The sequence below is a fragment of the Pistacia vera genome, unplaced genomic scaffold (assembly GCF_008641045.1).
Source record: "Pistacia vera cultivar Batoury unplaced genomic scaffold, PisVer_v2 Contig1132, whole genome shotgun sequence".
Taxonomy (NCBI): domain Eukaryota; kingdom Viridiplantae; phylum Streptophyta; class Magnoliopsida; order Sapindales; family Anacardiaceae; genus Pistacia; species Pistacia vera.
In genome coordinates, this window is record NW_022195174.1 from 535,582 (window position 1) to 558,159 (window position 22,578).

At 35.9% G+C, this 22,578-nt stretch overlaps 1 protein-coding gene and 1 long non-coding RNA gene across 2 annotated transcripts; both read right to left on the reverse strand.

Annotated features, from left to right (window-relative positions):
• Positions 1-3,639: 3,639 nt before the first annotated feature.
• LOC116143081 (transcription termination factor MTERF5, chloroplastic-like) lies at positions 3,640-6,926 on the reverse strand. Its single transcript, XM_031428501.1, has 6 exons — positions 6,848-6,926; positions 6,137-6,216; positions 5,700-5,746; positions 5,370-5,585; positions 5,071-5,255; positions 3,640-4,917 (listed from the first exon to the last, which is right to left on the reverse strand). The coding sequence occupies exons 1-6, from the start codon at positions 6,851-6,853 to the stop codon at positions 4,084-4,086; spliced, it is 1,368 nt and encodes a 455-aa protein (XP_031284361.1). The 5' UTR covers positions 6,854-6,926; the 3' UTR covers positions 3,640-4,083.
• A 7,315-nt stretch (positions 6,927-14,241) lies between these two features.
• LOC116143094 lies at positions 14,242-15,397 on the reverse strand. Its single transcript, XR_004130086.1, has 3 exons — positions 15,289-15,397; positions 14,564-14,640; positions 14,242-14,266 (listed from the first exon to the last, which is right to left on the reverse strand). It is a non-coding gene; the product is annotated as an uncharacterized LOC116143094 (long non-coding RNA).
• Positions 15,398-22,578: the final 7,181 nt, after the last annotated feature.

Sequence of the window (22,578 nt, forward strand, 5' to 3'; positions counted from 1 at the left end):
AAAGAAAACTAACAAAAACTTCCTTAAATACGGCTTGAAGATTCATTACTGCTTGAAAGGTGGCTGGTGCATTGGTTAGGCCGAAGGGCATAACTAGAAATTCATAATGCCTTTCGTGTGTTCGAAAAGCTGTTTTGTGTGTGTCCTCTGGTTTAACTCTGATTTGATGATAGCCTGACTTCAAATCGAGCTTAGAAAACACGGTTGCCCCTTCTAACTCATCAAATAACTCGTCAATAGCTAGAATCGAATATTTGTCCGGAATTGTCACCTTGTTAACTGCCCTATAATCCACACAAAATCTCCACCCCTCATCCTTCTTCTTCACCAATAAAATAGGACTTGAGAATGGACCAATGCTCGGCTTTATAATTCCAGAGGCCAACATTTCCTTGACAATGCGCTCTATCTCGTTTTTCTGATAGTAAGGGTACCTATACGGTCTAAGGTTTGGTTGTTGAGTTCCTGGAACTAATTGAATGGTGTGGTCTCTCGACCTGGCAGATGGTAACCCAGGAAGTGGATCAAAAACTTGACTAAATTTCTCCAACACATCCAGCAATCGATCATCAATATCCTCATTTCCTTCACACTGTGTCTGAATACACTGTGTCTGAATATGTCCAAACTCTATCAAACAACCCTACCCTTCACATTGCAATGCCTTAATCATAGCTTTGAGAGACACCATGGTTTTGTTAAGTGATGGATCCCCACACAGACTAACTGTCTGGTCTCCTAATTTAAACCCCATTGTTTGCTTTCTCTAATTAGTGATTGTCTCACCTAATGTCTCCAAACTCCAGCCATGCAATTCCCAGAATAGCATCAACACTACTCATGTCAATTGGAAAGAAGTTTTGAACGATTGTAACCCCTTGTAGCTCCATACAAACATCTCTACACTCTCCTTCACACCTCACGCCATACCCATCACCCACTCTGACCCCAAAAGACTGAGTTCCTACTACCGATATTCCCAACCTTTTAACCACCTCAGAACTGATAAAATTGTGGGAAGCCCCACTATCAATCAATACAATCAATTCCTTACCCTTTAAGCTTCATTGTCTTTCGACCATTGATCCCCAGCACTGAGCTAAGAAAGAGTTCGACATTTTCCTGTTGTCGCTCAATCTCAGGTTCGACTGTTTCTCCACCACCAATCGAGTCTGGTTCATCTTCCTCTTCATCAATTAAGATGATTTAGAACTGTTTTTCACCACACTTGTATCCAAGAAAGAACTTACCATCGCATCTAAAACAAAGGCCCTTCTCTTTTTTCTTTTGAATTCCTACGTCTATCATCCTTCAAAATGGGAACTCTTTTCATTAAAAAGTCGTTCACTCAAAGGGTCGAAAAGATGACAGTAGTTGGTCACGTGGGGAGTAATTGGTCGACGAACTCTGTATTGAAGATTCATGTGTTTGTCGACTGAAATTGGAAATATGGGTCGATTTTGGGGATTCTGATGCATTTGGGAATTTTTAGTTATCAATGGGTCGGGTCAGATTTCTAGATCCATGGGTGTTGAACCCGTATGAAAACCGAGGAGCATTCACGCGTGTAAGTTTATTTGCTCCTAATCGGGCTTCCTCTAAGGCCTGATTTATGTCCTCTATTCTTTGGGCCAATTCAATTATTTGAATTAGAGAGTTGGGTTAGGCTAAACGAACTTCAGCTCTAATCTCAATCTTCAGCCCATTAACAAAAGCAGCCTGTAATATTTCTTCCTTCACCTTTACCAAAAGTGTAGCCATCACTTCAAACTGCCAACGAAATTCGGCCACTGAACCAGTATGTTTCATCGTCATTAAGGACTCATAAAGATTATGCTCATATGATCCACTACACCTCTAGAGTAGTGCAAGTTGAAACATGGCCCACGAATTTGTTGGAGTTCTGGAACCAGTTTATGGCCTCACTTTCCACATAGACAACCATCATTGTCAGTTTCCCTTCTTCAGATATTTCCTTAAGGTTGAAGTAATGCTCTACTCTAAAAATCCATCCGTAAGGGTCCTCGCTGGAAAATATTGGCATTTCCAATTTTCGTCCTCCCATTTTACTACCATTTTGGCTACTATTACCAGACCCACTAGCTCTATTAGGATTTTCTACTTGGTGAGAGCGAACATTTTCCGATGAGCGCATCTCTGTTCTGCCAGCTTCTTCTTCGTCCTTTCTTTGCACCTAGGATTGTATCTCAACCAAACACTCTCGGATAGTACTCATTTCAACTCCTAACTTTGTAACTTCTCTCTCAACATTATCCATTCTAGAATCCATTCTTGTCACGACAATTACCCAAAAACTAGTGCTCTAATACCACTTGATAGAACACTGACCAGCAATTCACCAAGTAACACAAGACAATTCTATCCAATTTCAGTTCATAATCAATAGTCACAGACAAGAAAAGGAAATAACTCTCTATATTGATATCAAAATAGAACAATACATCCAAAGATCATGTTCTATCATCAACCCAATGAACAAGTAACAATTAAGAATAATGCTAAGTACAATAAAGAAACAAATAAAGATAAGACTGAACTTCGAGGATCAGTCACCTCCCCTTCTAAGCCTTAACCTTCTTTTCTGAATATCCTCAATTCCTTCTCTCCCTCCCTTTTATTCCCTGACACCTTTTTGCTCCTAACCGAATTCTTCTTCCATCCAATCTCATTAAGCCACCTGTCCTCCCACAACAAGTCCTAACCTCTTGCATAACAAATATTCCTCTACTTCTCACCTCTACCCTTCCTACGGTAGACCAGCCTCCCTAGTTGCTCATCAGTGGCCCTGATCTCAAGAGTAGTGAGCTCTCTTACTGTATGGCAAGCAAATTTTGATTAGTGGGAAAAATCAGAATTAGAAACAAAAACACGTAGAAAACAATAGCCAAAAATAACCAGTACATATTGCAATCGAACCTACAAGATATCGAGATTTATGAACAGAATGAAGCCTTAAGACAAGGTGGTCGATGAAACAATCTGATTTAGTGATGGTTTTTGCAACAGCTACCTTGCTCAGACCCTGTTTCTTCTAGAACAAAGATAACACAGATTTGGCTTCTTCTTTTTCAGCTGCTAACAGGGTTGGAGGCACTACTATGGAGTTGAATGATTCATTTCCAAAAGAAAAAGTTGTTTTTATATCACAACACGATGTTAATACTAAGAAGAGTACAAGAACATGTAAATTTTTGTGAAACTCTAATTTTACCCTACAAAGTACAAACATCAATTTAACGCAATGGCATAAGGGAATAGGGAATAAGGTTAAGATTGAAAGATTTATAAACAAATGGGGGTTCTATGGATTTTCCTATTTTCGATCAACGCTAGTGGCATTATGTTAATTACCTGGATTTCTCTTTGCTTCATCCTTCAATAGATTCTCAATTCGATCTCATTAAAAACAGTATAAAGGTAAAGCCTTTCTTATTCTTTAAATCTTATTCGTTAATTTGTTTAATTTTTTTCATATCAATGCAAGAGATTCTTCTAAAATTCTAGATAATTAGGCTATGTTTGTTTATGCTTTTGTCTAGATAATGTAAAATCATCTTTCGTTTCACGGTCTTCTCTTGTAGTGAAGTAAATAAAAAACAATGAACTCCATGCATTACACTTGAAGAAAGGCAAAAATACTGGAAAAATCTAAGAAAGAAGGAAACAATGGTTCTTTTACGACCCTTAAATTTCATATGATACTACATATTTTAATTAGATAATACTTTCACGTCAATGTAGTGATTTGGTGAGACTATCTCATTGAACGGATGATACGATGAGACAGTCTCATATAAATTTGTTTTTCTCGTGACTAGGAGTCATATCACATTGTCACATGTGGTAACCATCTTCAAAATTTTCCCAAAGTCATAGCCTGAAAATTCGCTTGCCTTTGTGCTTCAAATGTTTCTTATTCTTCAAAACAGTGCAAAGAAATGCCCTAGTAATTAGTAAAGTAATAAAATACAGTTCTGATCACGTAGTTGTACCATTACCATGCCTCGTTCTACTGAGCACTCCGCTTAGAAGTCATAGAATCCAGTTCCTAACCGAAGATCATTACTTGCTCTTTGGACAACTCGAAAGCTCGTCAGCAAGCATATTCTTTCTGCTGATCTCCAAAACTTTCTCAAAGTCACAGAACGATACAGCTAACATGCGGTTCAGCCCGATTTTCACTCCCAACTCCTTCACAAGTGCAAAACGTGGTCTGATTCTTTGCTCCAAACTGTAACTAAAATACTGAGGGAACTTAACCAGCGCCAACTTTGAATAACCCGTGGTCAAAAAGAACTCCCATTTTGGTACCAAGCTCTCCGTCAAGCTGTAAGAATATACAGATGGAAATGTTGACACCATGGACTTCATTTCTTCCACACTGAATCCCTTTTCATAGAAAAATTTGTTCACAGGCATCAGATTGTCTTCCACACTGCAAGATACCATTTTTGGGAAGCGAGTTAAGGCCTTACCTATGCTATCACCTGATAAGCCAACCTCATTAAGGAAATTAACAACTGCCTGAAGCTTCTGCCTACTATGACTGAGGAGACATGGGCTGCGTAATATAACTTTTGCCCACTGTTTCTTGTCCACACCCATATCTTCTAAGTATAACATGATGGGTATAATTTTACCAGATATACTATGTCCACATAAATGAGGCCTTTGGACAAGAATTTTAGGAATCTCTGATTTAGCTACCCCAAGATCAAGAAGAAACTCGACTAGAGGTTTGATTCTCCCCTCCAAGCAGTAGTAGGCAAAACTAGGACATCTGCTTGTAGCTAACTTGATCTGCTCAAGATCCATGCCAAGCTCTAAGAGGTAGAGGAAATGAGGTTGTAAATCTCCAACCGCGCCAACCTCAATCATTCGAGAGACAGCCCTTTGCTTGTTAGAGTCAAGAGAAGAACCAGATTGAGAAACTGACACGGCTGGCTTTTCTTCTCTAGGTCCATTAGAGACAACCGTTGGCTTCTTGAAGTCAAGGGGAGCAGAAAAGGATTGAGAAACAGTCTTTTCTTTAACAGGAGCATTAGAGACCCCTTTTGGCTTCTTGGAGTCAGGGGTGGAAGGGTGTTGAGAGACTGACGCAGCTGGCTTGTCTTTGACAGGTATAATAGGAAAGTTCTCCACTAAATTTACGACACTGTTTCCAGGCTCTACAAGAAGAGATTCAATATAAGGAATAAGGGTATCCCTGATCTCAAGAGTTGTGAGCTCTTTTCCTGTATAACAAGCAAATTTTGACTGGTTGGAAAAATAAGAATTAGAAAAAAAAAAAAAAAAAAAACACTTAGAAAACAATAGCCAAAAATAACCAGTACTTATTGCAATCGAACCTACAAGATACCGAGATTTATGAACAGAATGAAGCCTTGAGACAAGGTGGTTGATGAAAAGATCTGATTTAGTGATGGTTTTTGCAGCAGCTACCTTGCTCAGACCTTGTTTCTTCAAGAACAAGGATAACACAGATTTGGCTTCTTCTTTTTCAGCAGCTAACAGGGTTGGAGGCACTACTGTGGTGTTGAATGATTCATTTCCAGAAGAAAAAGCTGCTTTCATATCACAACATGGTGTTAATACTAAAAGGAGTACAAGAACATGTAAATACGGATAAGTTTAGCTTCTATATGAATGTTATACTACAAGAAGAACAGCAAGCTTACCAAGCTTTGCTTGGCCCAAGAGATTCTCAGGAAAAGTAAGTCGAGTCCTGCAGAAGAATAAAAGGATGTCAATGCTCGAGCTAAGAAAAATAAAAACAGAACAAATATCGGTATTTAAAAAAAAAAAAAAAAAAAAGTGATAGCACAGAATAAGCAATTTCCTTTTTGACCAAATAACTTAAGCAAGATCTTAAAATGAAGCTTCTTTGTGGTTTAACTTAGCATTACCAATCCTTTTCCCTTTCCCTTTCCCCTTCTCTAGATAAATAAATAAAACTGAGTTGGAATATAATTTAACATAGTAGCACCCATGTTATCATTCACCCCAAAAACATATGAACAAAAGAACAACAGGAACAAAGATTTCTGCTTTTCTGTAACAGTAATTTTAAAAACTGAAGACAGAAATGGAAATTAAAGGAAAAAAAAACCAGTACCTCGTGATGCAAAGAGTTCCTCTAAAGAGAGATGAAAAATTGGACAAGCGGTTTGCACAAAGGGCTTTCATTTCCATCTTCAAGAAGGTAAACGGAAACTTTTATCAGTACAAGACCAGTGTACAAATACAAGTCAACTTATATATTCCATATCCACGTTAACGATTACATTCGTAAATAATCAACCACATTAAATAACATCCACCAATATTCCCACCACTCAAACATATCTAACAACAAGAATAGATTACCATGCGAAACAAGTCACCACACTGTAACCTGAATTAATCGACCTTAGAATATGCAAAATCATCAAATTTGTACAAGAACAGATAATTTTTTACAAAAATATCATTTCAGTAACATACATTGCATTGTTCATAAATGTTACCATTATCAATTCTGACATTGCTAAATAGTATCACTCTTCAACCCCCTTAAAAAATCAATCTTTTACACAAACCAATGTAAAGTTTTCCTTCCCAGTTCACATTTAAGAGGAAAAACATAAAGAACTCCTTTTGATCAAAGGAATGTCCATGAAATTTAAAGAAAAAACAAACCCAGATACAAAATAGCAGTAGTCAATACAGTTGACGAAAAGGAACCGAAAATATTTAGCTCAACTCAACTTCAAGCCAATTTGCTTACAGATTTATATTTGAAGTATTAAAAAAAATTGAAGATGCAAATAAAGAATGTAGATCTTACCAGCATGGAGCAATATGGAATCTAGTCATCAGCTGCGAAGCCCTTCACTTCACTTTTTCTCAGATTCTCTCACTTTGTGAGTATTGAGGAACTTTATCAATGTTTGGTGGTAATTTTAGGATTATATTATATTTTATTTCTAGGGTTTATAATATATTTTATTTCTAGGGTTGATACTGTAATGATCGAAGTCATGGAGGACTTTATTGTATCTTATTTTATTTTGGGTTGATTTTGGTATTTTACTATGACTATCAATGGAACATCTAAGGGTACGTTTGGTTTAGTATTTTGGATAGGATTTTGGGGACAGTATTGGGTTGTTGGATAGGGGAGTATTACGAGGTAAATTTTAAAAATTTATGAAAAAACCCTTAGGTTTACTAATTTAATTAAAGACTCTAATATATAAAATGACAAAAACACCCCCACCACCTGCAGTGCCAAATTTGAGCCACCACCTCCGGAATCTGATCGAAAAATTTCGTTACGGCACAGACTGGTCGTATCTGTGCCATAACACGTCGTTATGGCCTTTTCCGGCCAGATATACCACGGATCTGGCCGGAAAAGGCCAGATCTACTGCCTGCTATGGCCGTTGACGGCCGAAAAAGGCCAAAACGATGGCCATCTTTGGCCGTCAGCGACGGCCAAAGATGTGGCTGTCGTTTTCGGTCAACGACGGCCATTTCTTTGGCCATCACTGACGGCCAGATCGGTGAACTTTCGGCCATTTCTGGTCTGAAGTTAGGCCGTTGTACAAATTCTGACTATCACCGACGGTGGTTGCCGGAATCTGACAAGTTGGGTTGATGGGGGTGTTTTTGTTAATTTTTAAACTTTTTTCAGGGGGTATTTTGTGAAATTAATAACCTTATGGGGTCTAAAAGTAATTAAAAAATAGGGTAATATTTCTAGAATAATGTGCCAAACATTATTTGGAGAATAAGATTGAGAATATGGATAAAAATAGGGAGCCAAACGCACCCTAAAACACCCCTTAGGGGAGGTTTGAATTGGGGGTATATAAGATAAGGGAGTAATCTTCGTTTATTTTGCAAGATTCTTGTATTTAGTTTGTAAGTACTAAAATATTACGGTAATCTTTTATTATAAATAGTGTTTATTATTAGTAATATAGGGATAATCTTATTACCTTATTAGAAGATGTTATTAAAATATTATTAAAGCAATCTAATTTTTCTATCTATTTTGCCCTTAATTAAAAGCTATTTTGAACACAATTGCCCTCAAATATCTCCCAAATAACAATTACCAAGCCCCCCTATATTTGATATAATATTCATAACCTGTGCTGTTTAAATGCAGTGAAGATATCAAATCTACATTCCCATTATCCAAAACATGCATGTTTTCTGATATAAAATATTTTTAAGTTTTAACGAGAGACTTATAATATAAAACGTCATACTTGTAATTCAGTAAAAGCTTAAATTCAAATATAGCATAGTTTCATAACCAGCAACCTGTTTCGCCCTCAGTTTATGTTGTGATGATATATATGAACCAAAATTTGATAGGGATGGTGATGTGATGATTGATAATAATGGCTTCCCAGATCAGACGTATGTCTCTAGTGTGAGTGCGTAAGGTGGAGGCCTATGGGCAGCATTGCAGGCGGCATCAGTATTTGCACCTGAAGTTTGTGACAAGAGTTGTGAGGATTATTTCTGGTGCAAATTTCAGAATGCAAAAGCTATATATGAGAAAATTTTGGAATGGTTCTTACTTCAACAATGATGACACCGGTATCAGCTCAAGTTTATCTATTCATGCTGATCAATTGGCTGGGCAATGATATTTGCAATTGATATAACTTTTGTTCTTTGATATTCTCAAATATCAATTACTCTAAAACCTTATAAAAATCATTTCACTTTAATATGAAAAAGTAATTGATCTTATCACTGTTTTAAAACCCGGACCGGACTGGGACCCGACAGCCTCTCTGGTCTGGTTCAGGTTCCAGGGGGGTTTCTTTTTTTTTTTTTCAAGGTTGTAGGGACCAGTTGAAACTTTCTAGGGGTACTTTGTAATATTTCAAAATTTTAGAGACTAATTGTAATTTTTGGGGCATTTTTTAAATAAATTAAAATTTTAGAGAACAATTGTCAACAAGGATGTTCTTCCTGTTCATCTTCAAAACTTTCTCAAAGTCACAGTGTGATCGTACTAACATGCCATCCACCCCGATTTTCACTCCTAACTCCTTGACAAGTGCAAAATGTGGTCTGATTCTCTGTTCCAAACCGTAACTAAAATACTGAGGGAACTTAAACAACGCCAACTTTAAATAACCCATGGTAAAAAAGAACTCCCATTTCGGTATCAAGCTGTAATATACAGATGGAAATGTTGACACCATGGACCTCACTTCTTCCACACTGAATCCCCATTTATAGAAAAAATAGTTCAAAGGCTTGAGATAGTCTTCCACACTGCAAGTTCAATTCTTGGCAACTGAGTGAAGACCTTACCTATGCTATCACCTGATAAGCCCAACTCATGAAGGAAATTAACTACTGTCTGAACCTTCTCTGCCTAATGTGACAGAGGAGTCCAGGGCAGCGACATATAACTTTTGCCCACACCCAAATCTTCAAAGTATATTATGCTGGGTATTATTTTTTCAGATAGACTATGTCCACATAAAGAAGGCATTTTTCTGATAATAGTAGGAATGTCTGATTTAGGTACCCCAAGATCAAGAAGAAACTCAACTAGTGGTTTGATTTTGCCCTCCAAGCTGCAGTAGGCAAAATTAGGATATCTGTGTGTAGCTACTTGATCTGCTCAAGATCCATGCCAAGCTCTAAGAGGTAGCACAGTTGAGGGCATAGATCTGCTATTGGACTTGTGGCGCTTACATGAGAGAATGCTTCTGGCTTCTTGGATCAAGGCTGGAATGGGATCTACAAACTAGCACAGCTTAAGCTTTTCTTCGATAGGTGTGGTAGAAAGTTGTTCACTAAATCTACCATAAAATTTCCATGCCCTTCAAGAAGTGATTGAAGATAAGGATTAAGGGTGTCCCTAATCTCAAGAGTTGTGAGCTCTCTTCCTGCAATAACAAATAAAACTGATTAACATGGGAACAAGACACTGAAATAAAGTTCCAAAAAGAAAAACTACATGTTGCAACCGGACCTACAAGATACCGAGATTTATGACAGAGATGAAGCCTGAGATAGGTGGTCGATGAATGTGATCTATTATTGATGGTTCTTGCGGCAGCTCCTTGCTGCATCAAGAACAAGCTTAAAACAGACTTGGCTTCTTTTTCCTCAGCTACTACAGTGTTGGAATGCACTCTTGAGTTGAATGATTCATTTGCACGAGAATCAGCTGTTCCTATATCAAAACACCATCAAGTTACACCACAAAGAGGAAAGAACATGTTAATATCTGTAATTTAGCTTTTGTAAGAGGTCAGATACTCACTAGAAACACTTATTCCGCGGCAAGAGAAGAATTCCTCAGGAGAAGTAAGTCAAGTCCTGTAGAAGAACAAATGAAATCATCAATGCCCTATCCCTCATGGATACAGAACAAAAAATGAAGTCTATACAAGTAAAAAAGTACACGAGATTTCGATATTCTGTTTGACTAATCTTCTAAAATGAAACTCAAAATTGTGATTAGAAAAATCACAAATTCACCACACACTCACACACTGTAACAGAGTAAATGTTTTTCCTCTTTAACATGCAACCTAATACACTGTAACTTTCCACTTCGAGTCTCTCCTAAAACTTAACAATACGCCTTCATAATAGTATGAAATAAAAATTAATGCTTTTGGAACGAAAAAAAAAATTAATTAATTAATTAAAAAAATACCTAGTGATGTAGAAAGCTCCTCTGCAGAGAGATACGGTGTCAAAAGAGCGGCTTCCAGAAAGGGTCTTCATTGCCATCTTCAAGAACCCAACTGAAACTAAAATAAAAACCTAGCTTGCCGGAGAACTGATACCGAAATGGAATTCTATTAAACAATGGGTTATTCAAATCTGAGCTGGTTAAGTGTCCGTCAGTATTTAGTTACAGTTTGGACAGAGAATCAGACCACGTTTTGCACTTGTAAAGGAGGTCGGAGTGAAAATTCCGCTGGACACATGTTCACTATCGTTCCACTCACTTTGAGAAAGTTTTGAAGATGAACAGGAAGATCATCCTTGTTGACAAGGTTTCAACTTTCAACTTTCAAGTCTACAGAGTACAGACTCAGAGAGTATGATCTTGGTCAGAACCAATGTTTAGAAAACTGGACGCCTTGACCCGGTCAAAATCCTGGTTCATGGATGGACCGTAGCACAAAAAATCATAATTTAATTAGTCTTTACTTTTGTATATTGCAAAATCTCCCTAATAAAATTTAATATATTTCAAAAATCCCAAAAACTTCTGCTCCCTAGCGGTTTGAAATACTTCAAAACACCCCTACAAAAATAAGTACCCTACAAGTTTAAAATATAACAAAAACCCTAGAACCTGAACCAAACGGAGATGGCTGTCGGTTTTGGTCAGACTGCCTCCTGTCTGGTTTTCAGAACATTGGCAAAATGATAGTAACTATTTTCTATTTTTTTTATTATTATTATATAATCATCTTATTGTTGTATATATATTTTTTTTAAATTTTAAATATAGTAAGAGTTTTGAACAACTATGATTATAAGTTGGTTATATGAATTTTTAACTTTTTATGTAGGTGTTTGAAAGAACCTCACATTTTCATTGGAGTTTTTAAAATAACCCAACACGAAAAAAAAAAAAATGAAGTATTTAAACCCAATTTTAATGGATAGACCAAAATACCCTTCCAAACATATTTCTACTGTTAGATAAGGTGTTCGATGATATTTAATAGTTCATTTTCACCGGATTTGCTGTCAGGTCGATTGGACCGGCGGCTGACATTGTTCCACCATCCAATCCACGGTTTAAAACGGTTTAAACAACAATTCGATTTATTGTATTAATGACTGGTGTGTTAACGAAACCTGGTCGACCATCTAACCGGCCGTTCTGGTCTGATTTTCGAATATTGTATTATATCATCACGACAAACCATTTTTGTTTTTAAAATATATTCATCAAAATGTGTCATATTGATTAGATTTCTTTTCTTTTTTTTAAATTGACATGATTTTTTTTTTTTTTTTAAAATATGTGATTTTTTTATTATGTTTTTTGGTAATGTACTACTTTCCATATTATAGAGAAAGGAACTTGCTTGATACACCTTCTAATTCCTATCTAGTATGCTTTTCTCTCAAATCCCCTCTACATTTGAAATGGGAATAAGTTTTTCCAATAATTGTTTTTTTTTCCATAAAAGTTAATGACAAAATTATACCATTTCGCTAAGTGTACCTTCAAATGTTTTCATTTCTTCAAATCTTTGATTTCATATAAATCAAATTTTAAAGAAATATTGTGTTATAAATTGGACAACTATTAAATGATAATATTATTTACAATAAACCTTGACATTTGAAAGAAAGAAGGAAACAAGTTCTTTCGCAAACCTTTGTAATTTCATACATTCTAAGATCTTTTGACATTAGATCGACTGTCCATTCACAGTTGTATCACTAGAATGTTCCACATCAAATATCCCACTTGATAGTTTCTCCTACGTCGGTTTAGTAATGTGGTGAGACCACCGAATTTAAGAGATGATATGGTAAGATTCTTATGTAAGTTTTTCTCATGCCGCGGATTCATGTGTGATAACCATTTTCAGTATTTTCATCTTCAAACTTTCTCAAAGTCCACAGCCTGACGAGAGTAGCATCTTGAGGAGCACCATTTTGGACTCCTGACTCCTTTACAAGCACATATCTTGGCCTTATTCTCTGCTCCAAACGTAACCAAAATATGTGGGAACTTAACCAGCTCTATATCTTTCATAACGCATGGTCAAAAAGAACTCCCATTTTGGTAAAAGTTCTCGTAAGCTAACGTATATAAGCTGGATATCTCGAAATCATGGTCCGAACATCTCCACGCGATACCCCTTTGCCAAGAAGATTCAGTCACAGGCTTCAGATTGCCTTCGATACTACGACCGGAGTCCGTGGTGATTTCGAAGAGCTGGGAGACGTCAACCCCTAATGAACGGAAGTACTCAACTGTTGGTCGTAGATTCTCCTCCACGTTGTAACCAACGATCCTTGGCCATTGAATCAAGATTTTAACTATACCATGATGAAGGCCTAACTTGTGGAGGAAATCAACGATTTCCTGACCTTCTGCCTGCTATGATGTGAGGTCCTGAGAGCTGTATATAACTTTCGCCACTGGTTCTTGTCCACACCTATCTTCTAAGTATGACATGAGGGTATTTTTTACCAGATATACTACTTCTGCATAAATGAGGCGTTTGGACAAAATTTTAGGAATGTCTGATTTAGGTCCCCAATCTAGAAGAAATTCTACCATAGGTTTGATTTTACTCTCCAAGCTGTAGTTTGCAAAACTAGGATATCTTCGTGTAGCTATTGATCTGCTCAGATCCTGCAAGCTCTAAGAGGTAAGAGGAATTGAGGGTGTAAATCTCCAAGCGCCAACCTCAATCATTCGAGAGACAGCTTTTTGGTTCCTAGAGTCCAGCGGAACCAGATTGAGAACTGACGGACTAGCTTTTCTTCACTAGGTTCATTAGAGACCACCTTTGGCTTCGTGAGTCAAGGAAGCAGAAAAGGATTGAGAAACTGAAGCAGCTGCCTTTCCTTTAACAGGTGCCTTAGAGACCCCTTTTGTCTTCTTGGAGTCAGTGGAATTGTGTTTGAGAGACTGACGCAGCTGGCTTGTATTTGATAGGTTATAGGAAAATCCTCCACTATTTACGACACTGTTTCCATTCTCTACAAAAAGAGATTCAATATAAGTAATAAGGGTGTCCCGATCTCAGAGTTGTGAGCTCTCTTCCTGTTGAAGCAAATTTTGATTAGTGGCAAAAATGAGAATTAGAAACAAAACACGTAGAAAACAATAGCCAAAAATATCCAATACATATTGCAATCGAACCTACAGATACCGAGATTTATGAACAATGAAGCCTTGAGACAAGGTGGTCGATGAAAAGATCTGATTAGTGATGGTTTTTGCTGCAGCTACCTTGCTTAGACCTTGTTTCTTCAAGAACAAGGATACACATTTGGCTTCTTTCTTTTCAGCAGCTAACAGGTTGGAGGCACTACTATGTGTTGAATGATTCATTTCCAGAAAAAAGCTGCTTTTATATCGCAACATGGTGTTAATACTAAAAGAGTACAAGACATGTAATATGACAAGTTTAGCTTCTATATGAATGTAACTACCAGAAGAACAGCATGCTTACCAAGTTTTGCTAGGCAAAAGAAGATTTCTCAGGAAAAGTAAGTCGAGTCCTACAGAAGAATAAAGGATGTCAATGCTCGAGCTAAGAAAATAAAACGAAGAAATATTGGTCATTGAGAAAAAAAGAAATATAATAGCACAGAATAAGCAATTTCCTTTTTGACCAAATAACTTAAGCAAGAGCTTAAATGAAACTTCTTTGTGGTTTAACTTAGCATTACCAATGCTAAAATTGAAATGAGTTCTCTTTTCCCTTTCTCCATCTATAGATAAATAAATGCAACTGAGTAACAATAATTTTCAAAACTGAAGACAGAGACTGAAATTAAAGGAAAAAAAACCTCTACCTCGTGATGCAAAGAGTTCCTCTAAAGAGAGATGAAAAAAGGGACAAGCGGCTTGCACAAAGGGCTTTCATTTCCATCTTCAAGAAGGTAAACGGAACTTTTATCGGTACAAGACCAGTGTACAAATACAAGACAACTTATATTGACTCCTTCATTACATATCAAAGTTAATGATTACATTCATAACTAATCAACCACATTCAATAACATCCACCAATATTCCCACCACTCAAACATATCTAACAACAAGAATAAATTCACCACGCGAAACAAATCGTCACACTGTGACCTGAATTAATCGATTTTAGAATGTGCAAAATCATCAAATCTGTACAAGAACAAATAAATTTTTACACAGATATCATTTCAGTGACATGCATTGCATTGTTCATAAATGTAATCATTATCAATTCTCACATTGCTAAATAAGATCACTCTTCAACCCCCATAAAAAATCAACCTTTACACAAACCAATATAAACTTTTCCTTCCCAGTTAACATTCAAGAGGAAAAAAATAAAGAACTCATTTTGATCAAAGAATGTCCATGAAATGTAAAGAAAAAACAAACCCAGTTACAAAATAGCAGTAGTCAATAAAGTTAACGAAAAGGAACTGAAAATATTTAGCTGAACTCAACTTCAAGCCAATTTGCATACAGATTTATATTTTAAATATTAAAAAGAAAAAAAATTGAAGATGCAAATAAAGAATGCAGATCTTACCAGCATGGAGCAATATGGAGTCTAATCTTCAGCTGCGAAGCCCTTCACTTCACTCTTTCTCAGTTTCTCTCACTTAGTGAAGATTGAGGAACTTTATCAAATGTTTGGTGGTAATTCACTAATTGTAGGCTTATATTTTATTTTATTTCTAGAGTTTATAATATATTTTATTTCTAGGGCTGATACTGGAATGATCGAAGTTAAGGCGGACTCTGGGGGGTCTTACTTTTTTTTTTGGTGGGGATTGATTTTGGTATTTTTACCATGACTATGCATGAAACATCGATAACACCCTTATAAAACAACAGAGTTTTGTAGATGATATTATTATATTTACAATTGAATCCCAAAAATCGGTATAAGTCTCATCTATTTGTCTATTGTCTCATTGGAAGGTGGTTAATTACAAACTACCATCTCAAACGGTGAGAAAAAGTTTAGTTACTTTATAAAAGGGAGAACGGAATGTTCACACCCAAGATTTGACAAAATGACACTTTTTCATCTATTAAATTTTACAATGACACTTTTTTACCATTTGTCAAGTCCTATTAGTGTTTTTTGTTAATATTTGATTGAAAAGGTAAAAATACTCTTAAATAGTTTATTTCTTAATTAGTTTATTATAAATTAAAACTAAATTAAATTAAAGTCTTTACTTGATTATTTATTAGTTCAAGTGTAAAGATATTTTTTTTCTTTGTTTATTTAATTAATTAGGAAAAATGAAAAACATTATAAATTTAATAGATCATTGAATAATAGTAATGAGATATTGATGACATTATAAATAAATAAATAATTATTAAGATCATTTAACTTTAGATAATTTCATAACATTACTCATAACTTTTTAGGTGGAATTAACTACTTTTTCTTTTTTGACTTTTTAGCTAATTAAAAATTTATAAAGTCAAATTTTTAAGGGTACTTTTGTCTTTTTAATAAAATATTAACGAAAAATATAACATAACTTACAAAGGATGAGAAAGTGTCATTTTTAAACTTGAAGGGTGGGAAAGTGTCATTTTGTCAAACCTTGGATGGGAACATGTCGTTCTCCCTTTATAAAATTATAAATAGAGGATATGTTTGTAATTGTATATATCTATATTGTTAGATTAAAAAGATGCAGTGCGGTGTGTGACTAGACGATAAATGGAAGGGATTTTATTTTTTATTTTCTCATAAAATTTAATAGAAATATTTCTTTAATAATAATTTTCCTAGTGCCACCTGTCAGATTAAAAACTGCAAGGACTGACCTACCTCCTCTGCTACTCACACACCTAGCACCTCTAGGTACAGCTAAAATCAATCTGGCAAGACAATTCATCCCAATATAAACATCTCTCCCTACGCCATCGTTTCATTCTATTCTATTCTGTTATTCCTTGAAAATCTCGCAGACCCCAACATTTACTACTGCCTCACCTCCAGCACCCAACAAATGACAATCTCATCACTTCCACCAAAAGAATTCTATAGCTCTCAAGCTCTGGGTAGCAGAGTAGGTAGGCCATCCAGTACTTTTGGAGGCTACCCAGTGCTTGGTGGCTATAGAATTCTTTATGTTGCCTTCTGAACGACCCGGCTTACTTTCTGCAGTTTATATTCATGCCCTCCAGTTCTCTTGCAGAATTGTTGAAGTGCCTCATTTTTAATGCTATTCATTGTGCTTTCAGGCTGGCTTGAACCCGGGCGCGTATGCTAATGATTTGGCTGGCAACTTGGCGCGTGGACACATATTCCCTTGACTGTCATCTCGATGTTCTCTGGATTTTTCTTCCCAGGAATTGGTTTATGTTACCGAACTGCTATTTAATTATGTGTTACATTAAGGATACTTCTATGTTGATGTTTGGGCTGTGAAATGTATTTTAATTACTCTTGAATACTTTTGTAAGCTTGCTATTATTTGGGTATTCTGTTGTGTTTATTGTTGAACTTCTGCCTTTTGAGGCTGCTTTTGTCTACGTGTTTGCATAATTAGATTTGTTTTTCCATATATCGTTAATACTATAAACTGCTAATGCTGATACCAAGGGGTTTAGAGTTTTTCTGATCCCTGGAGTTTAACTACATGAGGGAAATCTTGGAAGGTTTACAGCTTCACTCCAATATACTGTTGGCTCAGAAAATGGTAACTTTTAGAGTTACTGACTCTCTGAGGTTTCATTTAATAACAAAAATCCCTATGAGATTTTAGAAGCAATACAGATCTTTTAAGGTCAAGTGTTCGAAAACTGGCGGGTTTGATTGGTTCTTGAGTGGGTTCATCTCCAGTTAACATAATTGTTGTTGGGTTTCCCCATTGGTAGTCCAACATGTTTGCAGTGGAAAGTCCGGCGAGAAAACTACGTCGTTATAGTTGTAACGATGGTCCTCTTGATCTGTAACAGTAAGAAAGTTAAAAAAAAAAAAGTTACATGATTTGAAACCAGCTCTTTGAAAGTTAATATCAGAGAATTTGGAAGAGTTACCATACTTTCTCTGCTCTTAACAGATTATAACTCACGACTTTGTATTGCATGGTCCAAAGCATCAACAAGAAAATCTGCATTTCCACACACAACAGTGAGATAATGTTATATGAAACAAATTTGCAATAATAGATTAAATGACAACCGGGAAAATCTATTTGATGAAAGGAAGCTCCAGAAGGTGACCTGAATCATCTTTGCGAAACCCATTGGTGGCTTGATTCTGAAAACTTTCCATGTAGTCCACCTTTCTCACTAAACCCGAGCGCCTGCAATTGCAAGAGAGTTTAGAATTAAAAATGATGAAATAAAGAGTTTTTCTCTGAAGAGGAGATAGTATTTGTACCTCCTTGCAAGTGTTTCGTTCCTGTAGTTCTAATCTATACCCTCACCTTAAGCCCCTCCCTCTCACATCTCCAATGGTTGAAACAAGATTTGATCAATGTGAAGAACTGCATAATAAAAATCACCACTCTGAAGCATAAGACAAGCTGTGCAATTAAGAAACAAGAGATTGTGGTGTTGACAAGAAGTAAAATTGTTGTCATCATCATTATTATTGTTTTGTGTTAGTCAATCCAACTGCCATTCTCTGTATCATCTCCTAACCCTTATAGGCAGCATCATTATTTGTCCTCTCAAATCTGCCCACACACCGGCTCAACTTATTAGTGCAAAACCAAGAGCGGTTTAGAAGCTGTCTGATGGAGATGGCAGACCCCACAGGCCGGCCTGGCCAGACAACCCCCATGGCGGTGGGGCCCGTTACAGCTATGAGGGTAAAACCCAAGCCCGACCCATGGCTTTTTGTAATCCTAGTCTCACCCATTTTTAATTTTATTTTAGAAACTCTTTTAAATACTATCTTATAATTATTGTGAAATAAAATAATTCAATTCTTTTTATATTTTTAATTTAGAAACAGTTTTAAATATTAATTTATTTTTAAATACTTACCAAATATATATATAATTCACCCCTCATTTCTTTTATATAATTCCATTTAGAATGTTATATAGTTGTAGAATAATATGTAATTAGATATATATTATAAGAATAATTTAGTAAATTGTCGGCCGGGTCGAGATGAAGATTGTCTCATGCCTGTTCGTACCCAAGGGTGGGCCCTAAGAATGCCAAGCCCAAGCCCGCTAACACACGGGTAACTACCTTTTTGGTCGGGTCAGAGTACCCGAAAATACAGCGCTCTTGCTCATCTCATGTCTAGACATGAAAGTCCTAAAGACGTCATTTGATTGATATATATATTATATATATCTATATAGAAGAGAAGAGAGAGAGAGAGAGAGAGAGAGAGAGAGAGAGAGAGAGGCGGACCCAACCCTTTGAGGTAGGCCCTATCCTCATATTTAAAAAAAAAAAAAAAAAAAAATAGACACACAAGTATCACACTTAATTAGAAGAGATGTTGAAAAGCAGAGAAAGTAGTGTCTTTATAGTGATGGTTTGATTGACTTGATCCCGTCTTTCACAGATTGTCAACAAATGTTCACTAATGTTCAGATAACCACAGGATTTAATGATGCAAATGCTTCTATGCAGTTGAGATAATTATCAGACTATTGATCAGCTTCCAGAACCAAAAATTTCACTCGGAGGTTTACTAGAGACCAAAGTTTTTTCACATGGTATTCTAAAAAATGAGTAAATATTATTGACTAACGGGGGAGACCTCAATTTTATGTAAAAGCAAGGAAGACAAAACAAGACAAATTAGGTTATGCTATGAAGATGATATTTGCATTTGACTTACTTCGACTTGAGCTGTAATTACTCCGAAGGACATCAGATTTCTCAATTTCTTGGTTCTATAAGTATTAAGATACTTAATCTCTCTTTTCCTGGATTCGGGGAATGATTCCTCACCAACTCGGAATCCTCTCTCTAATCTGGACATCTTGATCTCGGTGGAATGAATATTCTGGACGCTGAAATATTCAGTGGCTACTGGTCTTTCTAGTTGGAACATCTTGATTTTAATGGCGTGAATCTCAGCACATGCTCTATTGTTTGCAGGTTAAACTACTTTCCCATTCTTTCACACTCTGTTGAATTTGCAAAGTTGTCAACTTATTATAACCGATATTACGGCAGATTTTTATAAAATTTGATACTGTCGGTTTTATACCGCAATTATACCGGCTGTCCGTAATATTCCGTATAATACGCGTTTTTATTCTAACTATGGTTGGAAACAACTCCAACACAAACCGACTTAAAGAATTTAAAACGTAAACTCTCTTACTTTACTTTAGTTGGTAACTCTATTTCGGGTCCTATTCCATTGTCACTAGGAGAACTTGTGTCTTTGCAATATCTTTATCTTTCCAACAACAAACTGAACGGGAACTCTTTCTGAAAATCATTTTGCCAATCTTACAAGATTGCTGCGTTTGGATGCGTCTGAAAATTCATTAACGTTGAATTTCAGTTACAACTGGGTTCCTTCTTTTAAACTTGAAGTTTTAGGATTGAGTTCTTGCCATTTAGGGCCTCGATTTTCGATGTGGCTTCATTCACAAAAGCTGTTGGTTTATATAGATATATCCAACCCAGGAATTGTAGACACTCTTCCCAACTATATATGGGATGATTCCAAATTTAAATGAAAATACTCAACTTGAAGTTGTTGACTTGAATTCAAATAAATTATCAGGTCCATTGCCACCTATGCCGTCCAATATTCATAGACTGGATCTTTTCAACAACACTTTGTCAGGTTCAATTTTCCAGTTCTTATGTTATGAGATGAATGAGTCAAAAGAGTTTGATGCAAATTCTCATCCTTAAAGACAACTTTTTACATGGAGAATTGCCTGATTGTTGGACGAAATGGAAGCACTTAGTTCTCCTAAATTTAGGTAACAATAGATTTACCGGAAACGTTCCAAGCTCTATTGGAACTTTAAGTTATCTTCAGTCCTTAAACCTTCTCGCAAAAACAACTTTTCTGGAATAATTCCTGTTTCACTTAAAAATTGTACAGAGATAGTGGCACTTGATATTGGTGAAAATAAGTTCGTTGGAAACATCCCTAAATGGGTTGGAAAGAGATTTTCAGGAATGAGGATTCTCAACCTTATATCAAACGAGTTTTATGGTCTTCTACCAGAGGAACTCTGCCAGCTCTCTTCTTTACAAATTTTAGATTTGCCCATAACTATTTGTCTGGAATCATACCAAGATGTATCAAAAACTTCAGCGCCATGACGATAATGGGAAATAATGAAGAAATGGATAAGGATTATGGATCTGATGGGGTTTTTTCTTCGTTTTATGTGGAAGGTGCATCACTTGTGAAGAAAAGTCAAATGGTCGAATATAACACAATTCTGAAGTTTGTGAGAGTTATATACCTTTGAAGAAATAATTTGAAAACTTGCAGCATTGTAATCATTGAATCTATCACATAACAGTTTTACTCGTAGAATTCCTGAGAACATTGGTGCTATGAATTCACTAGAGTCCATTGATTTCTCTGCAAATCAATTATCCAATGAAATCCCACAAAGCATTTCAGATTTGACCTTTTTGAGTTACTTGAACTTATGGAACAATAATTTAACTGGGGAAATTCCTTTAAGAACTCGAGCTCAAAGCTCTAACGCATCTTGTTTTACTAGCAATGAACTTTGGTCTTTCACTTCCAAATAACTGTACTGTGACTAGAGTCGACAGTGGGCTGTGTCAGTCCGGTACGAAAAAAGCATAGCACAGCACAGTATGAAAATATGCGAGCTGTGGGCCTTAAAAAAAAGCACATGGGTTGGCACGGCACAGTACAAAAAAAATAAAATTAATAGCTATTTTTTAAAATAGATGTTATTCCCCTGCACTAAGGGGTAACGGCTATTTTAAACTTAAAATCGTATTGCTGAAGCCATTATGTGTATAAAAGATTGAGTGGCAGCAAGTTCAAGCTTCAAAATCGTGTTACTGAAGATATATTTGAAAATTTTAAGAATTTAAAAATTAATGGAAATAAAGATGTATACTAATTCTTAATCCTAATTTCTAAGTTTATATTTATAATTTATAATTATAACTTATTAGTAATAAAACGTGTTGAAATTCAATTAATATTTCAAGATCTCATTATTTTATTATATTTCATAGTGATTATATATTTTTGATTAATATAAATACAAAATGTCACTAAATATAACATATAAAATATTTTTATAATAATTATTAATAATAAATCAAAATTACCATAATTTATAAATATTAAAAAAAAATATTTTCACAAAGCACGTGGGCCGGCCCATGGCACGATACGATATACAACGGGCTGTGCTGTGGGCTTTCAAATTTCGTGGGCCTGCACGACACGACAGGGCACGAAACTGTACGAGCCTTGACATGACACGGCCTACGACACGATAGACCTTGAATTTTTAGGCACGACACGACCCACCACCACCTTTAACGGTGATTGTTTCAACATTGAATGATCAAAACAATGTAGAGAAAGATGGTAACGAAGATGAAGTGGACTGAATCTACGCAAGCTTGGCACTTAGATTTGTGGTCGGATCCTCGGGTGTAATAGGACCTCTACTCGTCAACCTTGTATTACCAATTCTTGAATCGCCTATAGAACAAAATTTGAAGTGTTGTAAGAAAATATTACTAGACCCCTTTTTATATCGGCCTCAATTTCATGTCGACTCCTTCATCAACTTCCTTAAATACAATGTTTGGTAAGTTGTGACCTTTAACTCAGATTTCAAATTCATGAAGATAAATATAAACATTGTTTCAAAACATATTAGCCATCGTTCAC